General features: G+C 38.2%; 1 protein-coding gene across 4 annotated transcripts in view; it reads right to left on the reverse strand.

Moving 5' to 3' along the window:
- Positions 1 to 4,779: 4,779 nt before the first annotated feature.
- Positions 4,780 to 21,770, reverse strand: part of LOC131679168 (sodium/potassium-transporting ATPase subunit beta-2) — a 78,915-nt gene continuing 61,924 nt past the window's right edge. For all 4 annotated transcript variants that reach the window (XM_058959804.1, XM_058959802.1, XM_058959803.1 and 1 more), the window contains 6 exons: positions 19,632 to 19,772; positions 8,687 to 8,806; positions 8,450 to 8,613; positions 8,270 to 8,380; positions 8,033 to 8,201; positions 4,780 to 7,968 (listed from right to left, as the gene is read on the reverse strand). In XM_058959804.1, coding sequence (XP_058815787.1) covers positions 7,865 to 7,968; positions 8,033 to 8,201; positions 8,270 to 8,380; positions 8,450 to 8,613; positions 8,687 to 8,806; positions 19,632 to 19,772 — 809 coding nt within the window. In that variant the 3' untranslated portion in view covers positions 4,780 to 7,864. The remainder of the gene's footprint in view (positions 7,969 to 8,032; positions 8,202 to 8,269; positions 8,381 to 8,449; positions 8,614 to 8,686; positions 8,807 to 19,631; positions 19,773 to 21,770) is intronic.

A 21,770-nucleotide genomic window follows, 5' to 3' on the forward strand; every position in this document is an offset into this window, starting at 1 on the left:
TTTCCACATTTACTACTCTACTCTTTGCATAATATTCTAGTAAAATCCGTCGGCTTGTACTGGAAAATTAGTGCGAAATGTTGTAATGACGTTGTAATAAACGAAAGAGAAAGTAAACAAAGAGAGGCTCTCAATGTTACTTACGTCCTATTGAAAATTTTCTCTAGATTTCTTTCCATCAAAAGTGAATCAGCGTAGGACGTTCGTTAAACACACTTTTCTGTGAGGGAGTGCAAGGTTAAGGCAAAAATGGAAATTAAATGCATTTTTTCTAATTTGATGCAAATTTGTTATACATTTCTAGAGTGATCTGCCCTAGGGGCAGATCACTTGTGATGCATTTTTAAAAATCAGCGAAATTAAATGCATTTCTTTCCATCGAAATAGAAAATCAAAATGTATTTTGCGTTGCGTGCAATGTGTTTTGCGTTGCGTGTAAGACGTCAAAACCCTACAAAAAACTAGCCCTATATATTCTTCTTAATGAAAATTAACGATGAAACGTCTACTTGTTCAATAATGAAAAAATAATTAGAATCGGTCAACAAACCATTGAAATATGGCCTTTTGAAGTAAACATTCCGACTTTTATCCATTTTTTTAATTTACACCTTTTGTACATTATATTTATGTAATTAAATGGTCAGGTTTTCCTTTAAAAACCGCGGCACGTATAAACGATCTAAATAGTCAATGGACAAACATGGATTCACGCTTGAAGTCTGGTAGAAAACCCACCTATGACCGCATACCACATCCAAACCGTTATAAATTTCGATTCCGTCAATGAAATATTTTCAAACTTGCAGGAGATATACTTGAATACTATATCTTTCGAATGCCATGTACTAAATAAGTAGACAAAAAAAATTTGTTTGTAGAGATAGGACCAAACCCGTGGGTGTTTGCTGGTAGCCTTATGAAACGTGTCATAAAACTTCAAATTGCAATTTCTCTCGAATCCCTCGATGGATCATTTTGAAATTCACTGAGAAGATGCTTGGATACTGTATCTTTCGAATGCCGTATGACAAATTTATGGTCATTTTTTTGTTAAGAACGGTTTTAGGAACACCGTGTATCATTAGTTCAAATACTTTCAAAATGTATAGAACTAGAAAAACATCATTTCCATAACGTACCTGGCACTATTAATTGATTTAAAATGTTTTTCCGTGAACCAATGATGGTGAAAGTTATTGATGGTTGAAAAAGCCAGTTAAACAGCACTGATTTACCGCAAATACTTGTCTTGACTTTCTACTGTGGTTAAAGTTTGTCGTGCATCTAAAAAGGTAGTCTTATTAATCAATTTGTCAGGATAGGTGGTTAGCTGAACTTTCGTGTCCATAGTGTGCTTTGTTTCTTTAGCCCTAGTAGGCGGGGGATCAAGTTACTACACGTTTTTACAAAAACCTCGTTTTGGCATGATTTTCAAAACTCTTCATATTACTGACAGGATATAACATTCGGATTTACACATTATTCATAGCTCTTACAATTCGAATTGACTACAAGATGGTGAATATTGCAATTGAAGTTTTTATTTCATTGAAAAATTATGAGAAAAAACAAAAGTGGGATCAAGCGTACCCACTCTCCCCTATTTATCAACGAGTCCCTCCATTCGAAGAAGCATGGAAAGCACTTCTTGTATTTCCTGAGAAAATATAGGAGCTTCTGAGTGCTTCATATGAAAGATCATCAGATTATCTTAATTTTAATTACTTTGTGTTACTCCATTCCGGGTAATGAGAAGACGGACATTTAGATTAGAATTATAATGAGAAGGGTGACACTTGGGCATTAGAAGATGATATTTATGAAAGATCGCGTAGCTTCAACGAGTTTTTCAGTAATTCTTGTCAGGTATCAACGAACCTTGCTACAAGGGGATGGATGGGGTTAATGGCTTCATTCGGGTGATATCTCGAGTCGTTTCCAATCATTATACGTTGAATGCGCATTTCCGGCGTATTGGGGTCATGGCTTGTGTCGACGGTTATCACGACATTAAACATGTTGTCTGGTTATGTGCTTAGTGGGGCACCAGATCTTCGTTAAACGAATCCCTTCGGCCTCGCTTCAGTCCGAGATGTTCTGGCTATCTTCGATCTCCTCGATCATATACATATTTTTGAACACGATAAACATCCAAATTTAGTTATCTTTTCTCTTTTGGTTGATAGAAAGGCGGGCTAAATTTTTTTCGCACTGTTTCAGCCAAGAGTAGAACCACTGGGAACCTGCTCCCATATCGTAAGAGACGACTAACAACATGCTAGGAGTTCCTAGGTCAAGGTATTGATTCGTACCGAAGACTTAACTTGGACAGACCTTAAGGTTTTGCATCATAGCCTTTATTGATTCTATATTGAGTGAATCACTGACATATAGTCACCAACGTTTTAGGTTTCTTCTGGCGGTTGTACAATAGCCGTAAAGGACGAAGTCTAATTCTACACTAAGTAGCAGCATATATTAATATACCGGCTCTTCCACGCCAGGTATAACTTTCAAAGATTTGGTTTAAGCACCGTATTTAAAAAGCAAACTTTCAAGAAGGACATTTTTTGAATTGACCTAAGATGAAGCTGTCGAATTGCACACAAAGTTTTTTGTGTGATAAGCGATCTGTAGATGTGTCAAAATAAGCCAATTTCTTTTATTCAATATGAAACCGTCTACCGACAAATCTACATTGACGAATACCTCAAAAAGTGACTTCTTGAGGTCTCTTGAAGGTCTACCACTAGCTTTGTACTACCTTTGCTCCTAAACAGTGGTAAACATTTCAACACTCCAGAACTTCACTCTGTCAGAAAATGTAGGGCCATCGGAAGCAAAAACTTCGTTAAATCGCACTCCTGGTTCTTTCTTCAAAATCATCCAGGGCAGTACTCTGCCTCACTCTATCGAGTTTGAACCGCTCATATGGTAGTCGGTTTTTGTCAGTTTTGCTTTTCTACCTTCCATTCTTCTTCTGGGCCGCCGATGGATCAAAAGCCCTTGTCGTTATTTATTATTTATTATATTTATTACGCATAATAAACATGTCGTTTGCAATTTGGCATTTAATCCAATCTTGGAAACGTGTTTGATAAGGAGAGTGGAGATGCCAACTTGTTAATAACAATTCGCAGGAACTTTCTTCAGATTCATTTGGGATATCTTTTATACTTTGTGTATACTTGTACTGCAAATTTTGGAAATGATCATTGAAGTGTTAATAAGAAGCAATACTCCCGATGGCCGGCTATTCGGAGTTGAAATTGCTCGTTTCGAATTATCGGAAATTGATCGCAAGCGACTTTTCTAAGATCACACTGTCTTTAGATGAATAGATACGTCTAATATATTCCACGCGGCTTTATCATTTTATGTAACGCCACCGTGGAAGCATAATTAATAAAATGTCTATTCGATTGGCATTCATATTTCTACTGGACGTCACATCTAAATCTAAACTTTGATCTAAAATGAAAAGACAAAGCGCGTGAGTACTTAGCTAAATCATATCCTGATTCATCTCTCTTCCTGCTAATACCAATCTTACCCTGTGACACTTGTGATGATGTAGAGAATTCCTCGGTCATAACAGTCACAAGTGTTGAACTAACATTCCTTCCCATCCCAAAATTGACCTGCATGGGCATGGCCATCTGCGTTATTGATCATACTATAATCTAAGTCTCTTTAGGTTGCACGTTGAGTATGATGTACTACTCCCAAACATCATACAATTGGTTCAATATGCAATTTCAACAGGCTTTGATCAATCACGGATACTCACGGGCGGTGAACTAAGCTAAGCTAAGCTTTTCTCTTTTGGTTGATATGTTAGCAGCTACCTGGAAATTTGGTCCCTCAAGTGTTCCCAGCGGATCCGAAGGAGGCCAGTCAGCGATTCGGTTAATGATATTCTGACAGTGATCTTGTTTTAAGATGAACATGTGTCAAAATGTATTCCGCTTAAAATTAATATAAAAATAATTTCAAATTTATAGCAAATCCCAATTATTATCCCACATTTCAAGAAATTCAAATTGTAAAGCAAAGAAATTTGTATCTGAAGAAAAAAATAAATTGTACATCGAGAATTTCAGACGCTTTCATTTGGTGCGCGAGACACATATGTGGTAATTCTTAGGTTTTGAGATGTTCCAAACTTTCGAGTGGATAATTCTCCCCTCGGTTATTTTCGAGTGGGTAGCTCTACCTATACTATCCACGTGATTCTGGGTTAGAGCAGCGTCTGTCATCTTTGTTCAAAACTCAAATGGTAGGGCAATAATCGGAGCACTCGATTCGAGTTTTTGTTTCGGAAACACACGAGCACTTACCCATTTTCAAAACATTTTTGTCATTAGATTGATTCTTAACAACGAAGCAAAGCTGTTGATGCCAATTTATACGCATTCCATTGACTGTAAGCCAGTGGTTTTCAACCTTTTTTGTCCCATGTACCGAATATTGATCCCCATGATGAACCCCGTTCTGAAAATTTCTTACATCCTTAACCTGGCAGGAAAAAATGATTTTCAGTTGGATGGGAACCATAATTTTTCAATTCAAAAACCTGTCTCTAAGCGCTCTAAATTTAAAATCTATCCCGTGTAATTTACCCCTAGCAATAGTCTAATTTACCCCAGGGTGTGAATTCACCTCCGGTTGAAAATTACTGCTGTAGGCCGAGTAATTATTGGATTGGATTGAAAATAGGCGCACTTTACCCTACCATGCTAATGAAATAAATGTCAAGCAAACAAACAAATCGTCTCTATAGATTTTTCGATTTTTATTTCAATAATTTTTCATTAAAAAGATATAATAACTTTACATTGTTGCTTGTTTTTGTTTATTTTTTAGTATGTTTTTCTTCATATTTTTCATATTTTACGTTTAGCTGTAATCGTGTGTATGTGGTGGGTGTTTTTAATAGCTTGTTGTTGTAGGTGAATGAAACTATGTTATGCGTTAAGAACCCCTTTAAATGCCATTATTTTTGCATATTGTGGTTTGCCTGTAAGCGACGCTACCCTGCGACCTGCTAAGTAAAACTCTATCTGATTCCTTTGCCTTAACTGGATTTTTTTTTAAAGTAGTGTAGCTGTTGCATGTTCTATACGGGAGCATATTAATCTGCTTTATCTCTACGGTAGTTTAAATGTAACAATCAGTTTCACTGTTTAATTTTTTTTTTCGAGCTGGCTTCACTATATGTATACTTTCCAGTTTTTGTAACACATTTTCAGCTATTTAAACACGTTTTATTTCAGCGGTAAATGTAGAAATAACACAAAATAGGTCTACTAATTTAGCCACAATCAATTTTACATACCACTTGTAATAAATGTTATCTTCAGTAGCATCCTTAATATAATCCAAACAACTCAATATCCACTAAAATAAAGTTTCACTTTTCAATAGTTCACTTCGTTTATTTTTAAAATATTGACTAAGTTCATATAAAACTATTTAGCCTAAGCTCAAAAAGTAAGGATACCACGGTGTGGCATTCTATTGTTTTCTCTCATTTTTGCTGTGTGTTTTACTATCGTTTAGTTATTCGTTCATTACAGTTATTCTATGTGTTACATAAACAGATTCATCAACTTTATTAAATTGTTTCTTTGCAGTATTCGATATATGAACACGTTACCCAAGCAAAAGTTGTAATTTTTATATTAGGAAAACTATAAAGGAACAAAATATTTCTTTGTTGTCAACCACAAATAAATAATTTAATACTAATGAATAAATAACGGAAATAAGGAGACGACATTAGTTGAACAAACTCTGTTTTACCTTAATTTGGAATTAATCGACTACACACGAATTGCCATGAAGTATGCCTAACGCCATCTTTTTTTCTTTGTTGAAAACGAGCCGGAAGCGAACATGTCACACCTGAACAGAATTAGATCAACACATTCAAAATGCCATGGTGCACTATCAATAACATTCAATTATAGCTTTGTTTGTTTGATGTTTTTCCTTATTTCTCATTCCGCCCACTTTCTGTTTTCGCTAGGTGTTATTTATACGAGGCTCAACTTTTAATATTTTTTTTGTCAATTTTTCCTATCAATTTTTTCCAATATTTTTTTTAATAATACTTTTAACAATTGTTATTATTTGCAAACTAAATAGCTTTGCCTCTAAGATTCATACACATGCTCAAATCAACTGTTCCGGTCACCATATAATGACGACCCACTTCCGTAAAGGGGAGGGGGACAACAGTATTCGCTCCACGCCATGGTCATCTTGGATCATTTCAAAATGACCGCTTGCTTAGAGGCAAATAGTTCCCCACCTGATAATGACCATCGTCTACCGCGTGACATTCGTTTCCTCGAATCTATTGACTTTTTTGTATTAATGACGAAGTACCTAATTACACGATCAAGTTTACTTGTTTACTTCTTATGCATCCGATTTTGCATCCTAAGTTTAAATTACATCGAATTAGATCTTTTGTTTCTTATATGTTCTTCATATCTGCTTACTTCCGCTCGTTTGTTAAATCAATTTTACTCTTTACAGTAAGGTCATGAACTTGTCTTTACTTGGGCATTTTTATGTTTATTTTTTTTGTTGGGCAGTGAGTGTAAGAATAGAAAGAGGCCCTTAAACGTGTTTCTCATTCAGATGATTTTGACTGCTTGTATGCACTAGTTTTTTTTTTAGTTAGCAACTATTCACCTGTTGGATCAATTGTTACTCCTATAAGATTCGTGTTTTCGCCGTTTCTTTGTTGATATTTCGCGCAGATATATTTGTGACTTTATATTCTCCATATCATAACATTTTGACGTTTTGAAATGTGAAACTGAAGCAAAAATAAATACATAATGTATCCGATCTCGCCCCAATCACAAATATATCGATACTCTTCGGCTAGCAAGTTGTTGATTTGTATTCTGCTAAATCACTATAAAAGCTTGACATCTTTATGTTTGACTCATACAAAAAAATAATATTTCCTCGTCCTACTTTCGAGCTTGCCGATCTTTACACCGATTTTTGTTTTTGTTTTAATTCTCATGTTTGTACACATTTCTAGATTCGAAAACAAACTGATTCAGCGTTTTCAAATCACTTCTAAAATACTTCCGAAACGAGTACACCTGCCATCGCTAGCCTTATTTATTTAGAAGAATTCGTCAACATTCGTCTCACTGTCTGTGTGTATGTATGTATGTCAAAGTGTATGTGTTTTGTGTAGATATAGTTACTGTTCAGCTTCTCAGTCAATTGTTCCATCATTCCAAACACTGTCCCATTGAATCATTCTGTTTTCGCGTTCGTCTGCGCTAACCTCTTTGACTAGCAATTTGTTATGTTTTTGGGATATTTTTGTGTCGCGATTCTAGTATGAGTATACACTTAAGAGCTGTACATGTGTCAATTGTTTCTTGTTTTAATTATTTATTTATTTGTTTCCGTCCTAAACGAGATGATGTTTCGCGAATGTTTTTTTTAATTCTTGTTTAGTGTCTACGTTGCTGTATTTATGTTATAATTTAAATTAATTATTGATCGCACCTAAATTTGTTTTTCATGCTTTGTAGAGTTCACTTTTCCGATTTTATCTCCCTTCTTTGACATGTTCACGTTCTTAAATTACGCTTAATCAATGCTCAATCAATTAGAAATCGTTTAAATTTATCTTCTCTCGCGCTATTGGTTGCAGATCTTGTTGCTTTTGCTGTGTGAGAGTTTCGGTAATTCTTCTACTGCTTTTGTTGTTCGATCTTCTACTTGCCCAGGTTTTGTGTTGTTTCGCCTGCACCTTGACTCATCTTCTACGGCCTGCTTTGCTCTTGCCAGCTGCTATTAGGGACGATGGCCGCGACTCTTAATCAATCATCAGCTCGAAGTGGACGGACCCTCTTCGGTCCGCCCGATCAAAGTGGATGTTGCGAGCCCAGGCTTTGCATTCGATGTTGATCAGGACACCATCTGAAATGAACGAGGTGCAGTTTAGCAATCGGCTGCTGTGTAAATAACGCTAGCCATCACTTACTTTTGGGGCTTTCGAAGTGCACGGCGACGATCGGTGGCAGATAGCCTTCGATGTTCTTGAACGGGAAGTAATATCCCGGGAATCCTCGACGTGGGATGTAGTTGATTGGGCCGATGTGTTCGTTGTCGGCGGGATTTTCACCGGCGCACGAAACCCAGACAATGTTGGCCTACGATGGAAAACAAAGATTGTTCTTTTAAAATTTATTCATCAATAAACTTAACATTAATAACTTACGTTTTTGTCACCTCGGCCAAGCTCAGCACCGATGTGTTCCTTGAGATCATCTGGCATGCTCTCTGGTAGATTTTCGGTAGAGTTGTACATATCCGGGACCCAGTTGAAGATCTGCACAGAAAGAACATTTGAAAATAGTACTGTTCGAGTGAGCGGTTCAATCCCGCTGACAAAACTTACCTTGTTAAGTTTCAGGAATATGCAAGGACTCTTCTTCTTGAAGTTGAATCGGTTCGCCTTGGTACAAGGACCCCATTCGTTCATCGGAACCTTGCAGACCTTGCCAGCTGGCGGTTTGCTATCGAACGAGCAATCAACGCGGTTGTCTTCTTCGGTTAGGTATGCTGTTTGGGGGATCAGATTTATGTTATGAATCATGGGCAGATATAAGCATGCTTGATATGGCGGTATACGTACGTTCCAGGAACTCGTCGATCTGTCTTGTCCAGGCCTCAATGTTTCCTTTATCGGATGCTTTGTACCAAATTAACGTACTGTCAACGATATCTTCCTTGGGCATCGGTCGGAAGCCCAGACCTGCAAGAGAAGAAGAGACTCGTATACTCAATATGGTAGTAACGTTTAAATGAAGCAGAAACATTTAATGGGTCAATAAGCTGATTTTTTAGAAAACGTTTACGTTAGACGTACATTTGATTAAATATTGAAAGTTCAGCAGAAGAAACCATTCTAGTTGTTATCATTTAAGATTGTAAATCCAAAGCATCAAATTTAAGAGAGCTAGCTGTCGGTCGAAAATTAATGCCCTTCCCCTGCGAGGACAATCTGGGCGGCAAACTCTCGATTGTCTCATTTACTGAGCCCTTCGGCCTTTCGACACTACAAACCGGCTCCCTTTTGCCATTCAGCACCTCAACTTCTGAAGCTCTTTGGCTCTCTATCCGGTGCCATTCAGCATCGCAGCCCTTTGGCTCCTTTCTAGTGGCATATAGCACTACTTTCTCGTTGAGCTCCCGACTTGTTCACGAACTACTTGGTCTAGTCCCTGACGATGAACCTAGCCTACTTCAACGGAGAATTATCCGGCGAGAGCAGATCTCCCGAAACCGAGCCAACCAGTCAGGTGCCGCGGTCAGTTCGTCGATTCCGGTGGACCAAGGAGTCCGGTTCGCTGGTGCCCCAACGACCCGCGACTGGTGGTGTCTCGTTGTGATCTATTCAGTCTAGTCACCGGCGAAAGAAGTTCTGCCGATACCGATTCTTTGCTGTATTTCTCTAGGGTCAATCGGTAGAGTGCCGTGGTTAGTCCGGTGATTTTGGGTGAAGTCCGGTTCGCTTACATCCCGAAGACCCATACCCAGTGCTCTGATGCAGTCTACTCGGCTAGTCCCCGGCGTTGGATCCATCCTACTCTAGCGGAGAGTTTTCCGGCGGTGATTGCTCTTCCTAAACCGCATCGCATCATTTTCGCTGTAAGGCGGTCATGATCTGCGTCACCACTCTGCTGACCGCGTTCCACGTGTTTAAGTCGCTAGTCATTCTGTAGACGATATTGCCCGAATTGATGTCCGGTCCTCCCATTTCGAACCTCAGACATTCGAAGGCCACATGATCCGGTGCTTCCTTGACGTTTCACACTCCGGGCACAATATGACGGTGCGTATCCGAATCGATGAAGATACTTCCTGAAGCAGCATTGACGCGACAGGAGCTGTATCAGGTGTAAGTTCACCTCTCCGTGCTTTCTAACACACGTCGAGAGATTTGGAATGAGCCGGTAGGTTCATCTTCCTTTCTCCGCATTGTCCCCTTCCTGCTGCCACCCCGCCATAGATTCGATTTTCACCATCTTCCTCGCGTTTCTGGCGTTTCTCCGATTGTTGTACTAGATATCCTCCGCCAGGGTGATGCAGATGAGGATTATCTCGACGATAATGATATTGTTTTGTACGCGCTCGTGCCTCATACGGCTACCATCTGGAATGCCCTGTTCAACTTTTCGCGGTTCCGCTTGGTTTTCAGCGGCGCACCCCAGGAAGGAACCCCATATCGCAGTATTGACGACGAAACACTAGATAGTAGATGTCTCGTGCTGATTGTCGGACAGCCGACGTTGACATGACCACAGCGCAGAATCGATCTCCCCTTCGCTTCTGTTTAGATGCTTTCTCGGCTCAAGCTTTGTCCGAATTGCCTCTACTGTCGATGCTCCTTTGTGGAATCCGAACTCCATCTTGGACAGTCCGCACTCGCCCTCCGTGTATTTCGTCAGCTTGTTAAGGATGATTCTTTCCATGAGTGAATCCAGCAAACATATGCGAGCCTATACGAGGCTGGGTCGCCCGTGGCTTGCCTGGCTTTGGCAGCAACACAAAGTGCCTGTTCTTTGCCGACTGTACGCCCACTGAGTGATTCATATGATGTGGATGGAAAAGGAATCACCTTTTTAGTGGTTGGATGTGATGGCTGACGAGAAGGACGATCAACGATGGATCATATGTTCTTCCTGCGACAAATTCTGGATAAATTCTGGTAATACAACTTGCGCTCTTTTAATCTATTTGTGAATTTTCTGGCAGCGTATGATTGTGAAACGAAAAGAACTCTGGCAAATAACGGTTGGGCATGGCTTTCCGACAAAATTGATTAAGCGAATTCACATTTTATTTTTTCATTTTTATTTCTTAGTCATACTTTCTTGTTGTACTTTAACGACATTCAAATAGTAGGAAAAGTTATGAAAATTTAGAGCCATACTACTACTCAAGTAAGAGCAGGGATGTGATCGGAATCGGATCGGAAAACTAGAAGTTGCAAGGGTCATTAGAAACAGAATTAAAATCTTAAGGAGTAATCTTTTGTCTTCTACTGGCAGGAATCGAGCTTAGGCAGCATTACTACGAATCGCTCAAGTCTATCAACATGTCTCGCAGCAAAGACAGAATTGTCTCTCTTTACCATGAGAACCGTCAATTCATATGGTTTTGCCAAAATTAAGCGTCAAAATAGCCGGAGAGGTATCTGACTCGTTTGGGACGTTAGATGAATTGAAGAAGGGCGATGCACTTTCTTATCAATTGGTCAGCATAACGCTCGAAGGATCGGTACAAAGATCTGATGTACAAAGGAACGAATTCATCATCACGAGATCTTGCATGCTTTCTGGCTTCGCGGCTGACATCGAAATCATTGGAGTTGATCGAGAAACTCTACTGGAACAAACCTCAAAATTCTGCATCTATCACATAGTCTTAGTGTTGTAACATTGAGGTATTCCATGAGAAACCGGTCGACCGCAAAATATAACCATCGTCAAAAAAACTTTGCTGGTGTGTTCGGTTTATGAATCTCAATGACATTCTCTGCCAATTGCAATATTTTGATACAAGAGCGATTTTTCAAAAGGGCGTGGACGTGTCTATGTGCAATTATTTCAATTTTTTAGATCGATTACTGTATTTTATACAACGAAACTATCTGAGAACGAGTTACAAGGAATGAATACTTCTGTGCGAGAAAATATGCACTGAAAAAAATTATCACAAAAAAAACAAAAAATTAATGTTAAAAAATTAAATTGCAAAAAACCCATTTTTTTAAATTTTGTCAACAAAGTCCTAAAGATAAAAGAACCATTTTGATTTTTAAATGTGATTGCATGATTGAGAGCTTATCGATAAAGTTCTTCCAGCAATTACTTTATATACGTTTTTAAATATCGTACTAATTGACATACAAAACTGTAATTTTATTACAGAATATCAGGATCCAGAAAAAAAATTCGGAAGGGGTTCGAAATTTCGATTCTGAAATGAACATTTCACAATATGTAATACGTAAAAACCTCATTTAATGAAAATCAGTATTGGTGGTCAAATTCGGTTTGAAAAGATTTTAAGTTTGAAACTAATATAAAGTTCAAACTAATCTCAACAAGTTGAAATTTTCCGGGAGGGGTCTAGACCCCGAGGACCCTTCTCCTGGATCCGCCACTGCAGAATATAATTCTAAGTATCATTTTAAATCAAAATGCATTTGACAAAACTCTTCCAAAATACGATAGCTGTCGAGATATTTGGAATATTGCTCCAACAACGTAAAAGAGACTTTTCCAGTGTATTTGGATCATGGAGAAGCTTTTAATAAAAAAGTTTTCCTAACAACATTTGACATAATTTTATAATTCATACTATTTGCAGTCAAAAATACAATTAAATGCCGGTTAAATCAAAATGCTCATAACAAATTTCTGAAATGTAGTAGTTCTCGAGATATTTAAAATTTTGTTTTAACAACACAATTATTTTATTTTATTACTCAATTATTACATGGTTAATATTCAGTGTGCTGCGTATTATTCGTATTATTTTCGTGAATCCGATTATAAAGCCTCATCGTTTGATATGTGACTACGGGGAGTTTTTTGTTTCTAACCCAGTGTGGTAAAGAGCTATAGGCTTTATCAGTAGAGTTCATTATTCCTTCGGGAGAGAAGAATCCAGGCTACATACTGTTTTGTGTCTATATTGTGTTGTTATTTTCCATTTTCGTTAACGTTACGCCAAATTCGGAGAATAGTATTTGAGTTCATAATTAGTATTACCGTTCTTTTTTGACAAAGGCAAAATATAGTTCTATTCGTTGGTTGAACACAATTATATAAATCGGATATAGGTTGAAGAGAATACTTGATTGTAAATAATCGTAGCAGGCGATGAAACTGAAACATTAAATATGCGCATAAAAATTCTTATTTAAATTCTCCTGGAAACGATTAATATACCAATCAAATTATTAGATAAGAGATTATAGATAACGCAAACGTTTGTGTTTTTATTTTTTGCGAGTAGTTTTGATTATTTAGTAATTGGTGACTGTATTGTCCAATTGTTCAAAAGAATTAGGCCAAGCTTTACTCAGTTCTACCCCAAGCTTCACTCAAGTATACAATGTCTATCTGTATATGTTTTCTTAGATTTACCATTATTTTGCAATTTTATTCTAATTCAAAGCAGATTTAATTTGGCGTACAATTTAAATTGGTTTTGAAAAAAACTGATCAATAATTTGAAAGTTGACTAGATGAATGGTTTTGTTTTTGCAATAGTGTGGTAATATAAAATAGCTTGTATTGTACGGAGTTGGCATAGCATAGTTAGTAAGTTGATTGCCTTGTAAGCAGCTCACCTGAGTTCGATTCCCAATCCCGCCAATAGGGTTAGAGATTTTCTAAAAAGATTTTTCTAACCCGACAAAATAGGCAAGTTACTCTAAGGTTAAATCCTCTATAATAAAAAAAAGTTATTGTTTATAGAATATAGTAAAATTATCCCAAAATACGCACTGAGTGTATTAAAGTAATTCGTTGTGAGATGATACATCATCATCATAGAAAGGGCAGTAGGAAATATTTCTGGATCCTCCGAAATACATTTGCACAAAAAAATGAAAGACGAAAAAATGCTTTTATCCGGAGAAGAACCGATTTCCTGCATGTTTAAAGGCTTAATAAGCATAAGAAGCTCTGCGGCATATTTGGAAATCTCATCAAAGTTGGATGAAATGGATGGTATATTAAGCATAATAGTCCCATTGGCATTTTTGCCAAAAATGAGTTATTCAGTGTATTGATTCGCCTTTGCACGCCGATGCACAAAGATTTATAAGTGAATTTCCTGGCATACCTTTTTAATTTTACGAGCACAATAATAATTTACATTCACACAGTAAATAATAGTTTTCATTTCACAAGAAACAACAATTTTACGACAATTTTTAGTTTTTTATACCTCATCCTCAACTTTGATTTTCCAAAAGTTCGATTCACTATCTTTAACGTAATGCGTAGATCATCAAAAAGTCTAACTCAAAATAAAACATTGAAATACCAAACCAGTTGTATTGAAAGTTTCACTTTCATGTTATTTTACACATGAAAATTTGTAAATCAAATTAAAATAGATTTTGAAGGGAACACACTTCATAATACAGTCACCTGGAATAGACGAAATTGTGAACTACAATCGACATTTTTGGCTTTATTCTGTGCAACGTGTGACATGAGATGACTTAACTCACGTTTTACGTGTCTTTTCTTGCCCGATTAGTGAATCGAGAGATTCCCCATTGCCGTTAAATGGGTGTCTCATGTCATCCTTCAGAATTAACCCATTCATGCCCATGTTGTTTGTGGACAACAACGTTTTTAAATAGCTATAACTTTTTATTAAGGCAAAATTTGCTCACAAAAACAAGTAAGGCCAATAAATGTGACTATTGCCTTTCATTTGAATAATAATAGTTTCAAGGACTAGCTCTAGAACTGAGTTATTGCAATTAGTCTGATTGGATTCCGATGGAGCAGTGCTGCTAGGAACAGTTTACGTTGACGACGGAAAATGAATTTTTCATATATCTTCGTTATGTTGTAATATTATTGAAAATTGATAAAACTTATCAATTTAGACTGTCTTTGGTTACATTGTCCATGCAATTGGACTATTGTAAATATTCTAGGAGAGTTGTATTGAGCATTGGAAGATAAAAATTGAGCAGCTTCTAGCACTGCGAGAGAAGCATCTATCTTTATGAAAAAAGGCTTTTCGTGTTTCTTAACCCAACTGTTTTCAAGGAAAAATAGTTATGAAACCCTGCATGCACTAGAAAAAAGTTGGGCATGAAAGGGTTAAATGAGAAAAGTCACGTAGAGTGAGGTGGGATTAGTCGTCTGATGTCACACGCCACGCAAAATAAGTCCGTATTTGCTTAAAGCGTTCGAATGAGATTGTTTCAAGTTTTTTGGTATACCATTCTTATATCGATAGATATTTAAAATGAAACTTAATATTTCTTAAAATATTTTATCTTCCTAACGTGTTCCTGCAGTTCCTCTACCGATAGCGGTAACATCAGGATCTGATTTACTTCTGCTACATCAATTTCTTCTACACGTTTTTCTGCACTTGTATCAGGTAGTGGAAGACTTGACATGCCATCGGCGTTAGCATGCTCCTTTGAAGGACGATACCGAATTTCAAAGTTAAATGATTGAAGATATACTGCATAATGTTGCATACGGAGTGGTGACAATGTAGGTAGACCCTTATTGGGCGAAAAGATTTGGGAGACTGGTTTATTGTCAGTCACAAGAACGAACTTTCGACCGAAAAGATATTGATAAAAAAATTTTACTCCATATATAATAGCGTACGCCTCTTTATCAACTTGGGTATAATTTTGTTGAGTTGAGTTCAATGTTTGGGACGCATATTGTACAGGATGTTCACTTCCATCAGGGTAGACATGGCTTAAAACGGCCCCTACACCATATGGTGAGGCATCGACAGCTAGAATTAGTGGCAAGGTTGTATCGTAGTGAACTAGAACGTTATCGGATTGCATTTCCTTTTTTACCCATTTGAATGCTTTTTCGCAGTCACTGTTCCACACGAACGGCGTTTTGTCCTTCGGCAAGTTGTTGATTGGGTAGATCATTGTACTTAAGTTCTGTAGAAATCTTCCATAGTTGACAAGACCTAGAAATGCTCGCACCTGCTCACGATTACTGGGACGAAGCATTTCTTGTATAGCTACTACCTTGCTCTGCATCTTGTGGATCCCCTGCCAATCAATAACATAACCACAGTACTCAATTTTATCCGCGAAAAATTCACATTTCGAAACATTAACCCTCATATTATTTTTGCGAAACCTTTTCAAAACCTCTCGTAATCTATTCAGATGTGTTTTATCATCAGGTATCCAGTAATTTTAACATCATCCAAAAATACTGAGACGCCAGGGATACCATGGAGGATCTGCGATATCTCCCTTTGGAAAATTGCAGGAGCTGAAGCTACTCCATACATCAACCGCGTTGGTTGGAATAGTCCGAGGTGTGTATTTAGTGTGAGCATTGGTTGGTCTTCCGGTCGAACAACCATTTGAAGGTATGCCTGCGCCAAGTCTAGTTTAGAAAATTTTCCTCCACCCGCCATGTTAGCAAATAACTCATCTATTGTCGGCAGAGGGTGCTCGTCAACTAGCAGATTCTTGTTAATGGTCAGCTTAAAATCCCCACACAAACGTACCTTGTTGGAAGATTTCATAACTGGGACTATGGGAGTACCCCAGTCGCTGTGGTTAACTTTGATCAATATTCCCTTCTCTACCATCTGGTTTATCTCGTCTTCAACAACATCCCGAATAGAGAAATACAAGGGACGAGATTTCAAGAACACAGGATTACAATTCAGCTTAAGTGTTAGTGTTGCTTGAATCTTGGTAATCTACCCAATAGACTCGTCGAAAACGGAAGGAAATTGTTCAATGAGACCTTTTACAGTTCCGGATAAAGAAGTACGCAAAGTTATCTAGTGTCAACAAGGAGTAGGTTGACCCATGACGTCGTTCCAATTTAATTGCAATGGACGCATCCATTCTCGCCCGAGCAACGGTTGTCTTTTCGAATTTACCACAAATAAGCGCAGAATTTGGGTTTTTTTGTTACATTCCACTTTAACATCAATCGTCCCATAAACTACTATTTTATTCCCGCAGTAGCTACGCAGCTCAACCATCGTTTCTTATAGCGGAATGTTATTGAACCATCTCATTCTGTCAGCAACACCAATCAAAGACACCGGCGAATCACTGTCTACCTCGAATTTTATTACTACCTCATTTACTTTCAGCTTTAAAAATATCTTCGAAAAAGATTCTTCCCATGTATCATCAACCTTACATACGTCAATTACACAAATTTCGTCAATGTCTTCTTCATACTCGGTCTCATTGACGTCCTCAACCAAGTTTGAATTATGTTTACTATGCTTATTGGACTTGATGTTGCCAGTATTCTTGTAGTCAGGAGTTAAACTGAGACATACTCTTTGCAAGTGACCAGTTTTTTACAGTGGTTATACGTTGTATTTTTATGTAACGTTAGCCAGGTGTGCAAAACTTCCGCACCTATAACACTTAGGGCCAGTCGCACTGGATACTTTGTTATCACCGAGCTGCGCTGGATTTTGTGCTAATTGATGCTTGCGTTTCTTTCGGTCCATTAGGTTTACTTCGTGCATCCTACGGTTGAGTACTTCAGCTCCTTCGCCGGACGCTTCCATTGCTAGCGAAATCTGTTTAGCCTTGTCGAACGTTAAATCCTTCTCTTCAATGAGTCGTGTGCGGATCCGTTGATTTCGAAGACCGAATACTAACTGGTTCCTTATTACTTTTGGAAGGTAGTCTTGAAATTTACAGTATTTGGCATCTCTCTGCAACGCCGTGACAAATTCGCTTATTGTTTCACCATTGCATGCGGGATCTGAACTTCCACAGTTCAACCATCTCCAAAGGTTCTGGGTCAAAAAAATCTCCAAGATCGGTAACGATTTCTTCGAACGTTTTAGTTTCGGGCTCAGCGGGTGACAAATGATCGCATAGAATGTTGTACGTCTCTGAGCCCATGTAGTGCAAGAGCAAGTTTCTTTGACTGGCCTGCGAAACTCCAAAAATCTCCATGGCTCCTTGTAGACGCTTTACCCATCGAGACCATTTGGATTTCTTTCGATCGAACGGTTCAAACGAAAACGTGGTGGGTATTACAGCAGCAGTAATATTTCCTCCAGGTGCCGTCATTTTACACGAAAAACACCTTCAGACGCAGTCGCAACTATAGAGCAATGTAAAACGTTTCACTTGAAAGGTCAACATACAACACCAGCAGCAAAAAGGCTCCGAGTAGTAACTTTCCAGCAGCAGAAATTCTATCACGAACACAGAAGCGGTAAATCAACACTATCTCTTTGTCTGAGTGTTTACATCAGCAGTCGAAAATTCTTCACATACTTAGCGGCAGCAACGCAACATAAAACAACAGCAGAATGAATTGCACTTACGGTTTCTATACCCTCACAAGTAGGCCCCAAACCGTAACGCTAAATCTTCCGGAACATGCTCTATCGGTGGACTGGTTTTTCGTATTACCTTTATCTTTAAACTTACTCCTTCGTTGTTTTTCTTTTCGTCCTAGGATTCGTATCAATCGTAGTGGTACTTTTCTCGGACTTCCTGCGTGCAAATTTATCTTAATCAATCGTTTTCTACTCGTTGACGTTGCAATAGAATGTTCCAGGTCTTTCTAGAATTCTCTCGAAGACATAAACCAATATTATTTTGCCATCTGACCCATCAGTTTGTAAAGTTTGAGCGGATGTTGTTTGCTATCTACCGCTAGTTTCACATTTGTTTATCCAGTGCAATGCTTTGTGTATCTTTGTGGCAGAACAAAAAGTTCCTGAACTTCACGGTATGTTTTGCCACTAGCACTCAACCGTTTGATGAGAATTCGCTCGAACGAACGAAGTGCCTCGAGCGACCCATTTTCGTGAAATACTACAATATGCAAAATAGATTGACTAAACTGAAAATCTTGGAAACTTTTCATTGTATTGCTTCTTAAAAACGAAACAACGTTGTTGAAACCTGTTCAATCGCAATCCAGTGACGGTTGACCGCGTTATCAACGAAATAGTGTGATATCCTGAATAGTGAGATGAAGAAGGGCTCGTTTACCCTACGTTGATTTTCTATTGTATATATGTTCATTAATGTATATTGTTGAGCGCAGGTTCTCGTAAATTCCAGTAAAAGTGTCATGCCTCTGTATTGAAAATTGGCCAAGAAAATGTGGGAAATAATTGCTTTATGTATAACATATTTGCAAGCTAAAGTTGTAAAATTCTACAAATTGAAATATGGGAAATTTAGATTTTGTAGATGAAGTTGACTGAAACTGTCGTCTAATTTCTCGTTTCCCCCACAAGTCTAGTAATGAATTTAGCCGAGTAAACAGACCTGTTCCGTCTGAGACGGCGATAATTCTCTGAACGTTTCAAATTCGCTTTGCTCTAAGCTACTGTAAGATGGGCGGGCAGCAAGTTGGATTCATTATTATCAATAGTAATTTTAAATGCTAGCTCTTGCGGGATTGATCCTAGAAGATAGGCGGCTTTAGATGAAATATAGAAAATATGTCGCAAAAATCCAATTTATTGACGATTTGGATCAGGTTTTCCGAATTTCTAACTTCTTGGATGCGAGTCAGCTTTTGGTTTCATGAATTTATAATTTGGGTTGGACTCGTTTTTTTAATTGTAAAACTTACAGGTTCTAAAATATGAAACACAACCTTATCTAGATCGCGACAGTATTTTCAATTTTCTTAAATTTCAGTTTGTTGCCACTGTGCGACATAGTGTGTGTGCGTAGCCGGTCTGTGTACCATTACCAACCCCCGCAAATGGGATTAGATTAGAATAATAATAATTGAAAATCGAGCGAGCAAAGATAAATTTTTGCTATTCGGAAGAAAATGCGTATGATCCTTATAATAACTTACCTGGATTCGACCCTATTAGCGACTCGGTGAGCTGATATTTAGGCATCTTCATATCGAGTGTCTGCCAAAACACTGCCAGCATAGCTACGAAAAATCCGATCAGTATCGCGTAGAAGATGAAGTAGAATAATAGAATTTTCGCTGCAATTAGATTATAAAGAAAAGACAGTTAATTGGTGCACTATTCAGCAGGAACAAAGTTGTTTAAAACTATACTGGAAATTTAAGGCAAAATATTTTTCCGTTATATGTTGGCAAGAATATTTTGCTTGCTCTATCATAATCCCTATATAGTTTTCAATATTCGTTCAACAATTGGGATATTTTAGTTATTTTAGTCTGTAGGGTGGCCTCTTGTTAGTTTGAAAAATATTAAGACTTATGTTTGTATTTAATCTTTCAAAAATTTGCTTATTTTAGTTTAACCCAAATATTTTCCAACCCAAACAATTTCCGACGAAAATGTTAGGATTGCAAAGCGTAGCTCTGTCCCTTTTCTGTGTTACCTGTTAGTGCTAGATTTAGAAAGTTGAGCTCCATCGATGTAAAGGGTGTGTTGATCAAAGATTGATTAACTTTAATTTGGCGCATTTTTTTCATTACGCATTACAAAAATATCCACATCCCAATTGTCACCAACGTTATCATAGTGTTCGGAATACGTTTGTGGACAGCCAGGAATACTGAATTGAGGCAGTAAAAATGACGAAAAGTGTGACCTGCTATTTCAAACGGAACCTCAAACTCTATGAGTCCGAGGTGTCGCAAGCAAGCTGGTAGTGTCATCTACAACCATGCATCGGGCCTAAAAATGAGTCGGACTGTCAACACAAAAAATGGTCAGAGCAAATTGGAAAGTGGTGACTCCACATCGTACGTCAAGGTTGCCTTTAAACAGCTTCCTGGACAAGAATACTATACGTCGACTAAAAGAGGTGACAGAGATCTACAAACAAATTTTCAGTTGTCAAAGCTCGTATTATCTGTTCCTGTGAATTGAAGAGCGACTTTCACATTGCAACCAGGACCATTTACCAGGAAATTTATGTGAAGAAGTGTCTGGAAAAGCTCAGAGCTGTTTTGGTCGGATTGGACATTCTGCCATTACGGGAAAAGGCGATGTGCCGCGAGCACCGACCATGTGGTGCTTAAGGACATGAACCCCTTTCAAAACACCAGAGCTCCACCCAATACCCAATATTGTGCAATTGTTAGGCGAGACCTCAAGAAGGCGCGAAATACAGTTACCAGCGAGATGCAGTTCTGCGGTGAGGGAAGTAACAAAGGCGGCTGTTTAAAACTTGATGGAAGGAGTCAAAACAAAGGCCCAGCAATTTACATTGGCTAAAAAGGAAGCTTGAGTGAATATGTTTTTTATTTAGCTTGTAAAAGAAACATGATTTCATTTTATAATAAAAAGTTTGACCGATTTAAACACATTCTTGTTTGATAATATTTTTTTTATCGTAGCACCCTTTTATGTAATAAGAGAAAACTTTTATTATTCATTTAATGACCTAATTTGTAGCCGGATACTACGGCAAACCCATTTTCAGCATACATCACACTAATTGCGAGACCTTCGACATCCTCATCCGTCCTTCTGCCGGGAGAAAAATATGCCAAGCCCAACACAATTTTCTTTCCACGGTTGTCGGCCGGAGCTATCCGTCTCCGCTTACTGCTGCCTGTAGTCCAGTGCCGATAGCACGAAAGCGTCATTAATTAGATTGGCCATGTGCCTAAAGTGGCTCATTTGCTCGTTCCGCTTTCCCGTGCGTTGTTATTGCTCGTGACGAGTTCCCTCCGGGCTACTGAACACTTCAGGATGCCTACGACGATGTCAGCGATTCATTTGATTCACTTTAGTGTAAACATACATATAACCTTTTTCTTCCTTTCTTCATGCTAGGTGTGCTTACTCTCGTGAGCCTGGAAGGCATCTCCGATATCGGAATGAATGGGTTGACGTGTGTACAAAGTGTTAGCTGTCATCTGGTGGCTTCATCCTCGATTATAGGTGTATAGGCATCACCGTGGAAAGCCTTCAGCGAGAAATGCTCTTGAAGTGAGAAGGAAGCTCCGTTCGCTTCTGCGATAGATAGCCTAACGAGCGTTCCTTAGTTTGCACCTTGGCGG

The sequence above is a fragment of the Topomyia yanbarensis genome, chromosome 2 (genome assembly GCF_030247195.1).
Source record: "Topomyia yanbarensis strain Yona2022 chromosome 2, ASM3024719v1, whole genome shotgun sequence".
NCBI classification, from domain to species: Eukaryota; Metazoa; Arthropoda; class Insecta; order Diptera; family Culicidae; genus Topomyia; species Topomyia yanbarensis.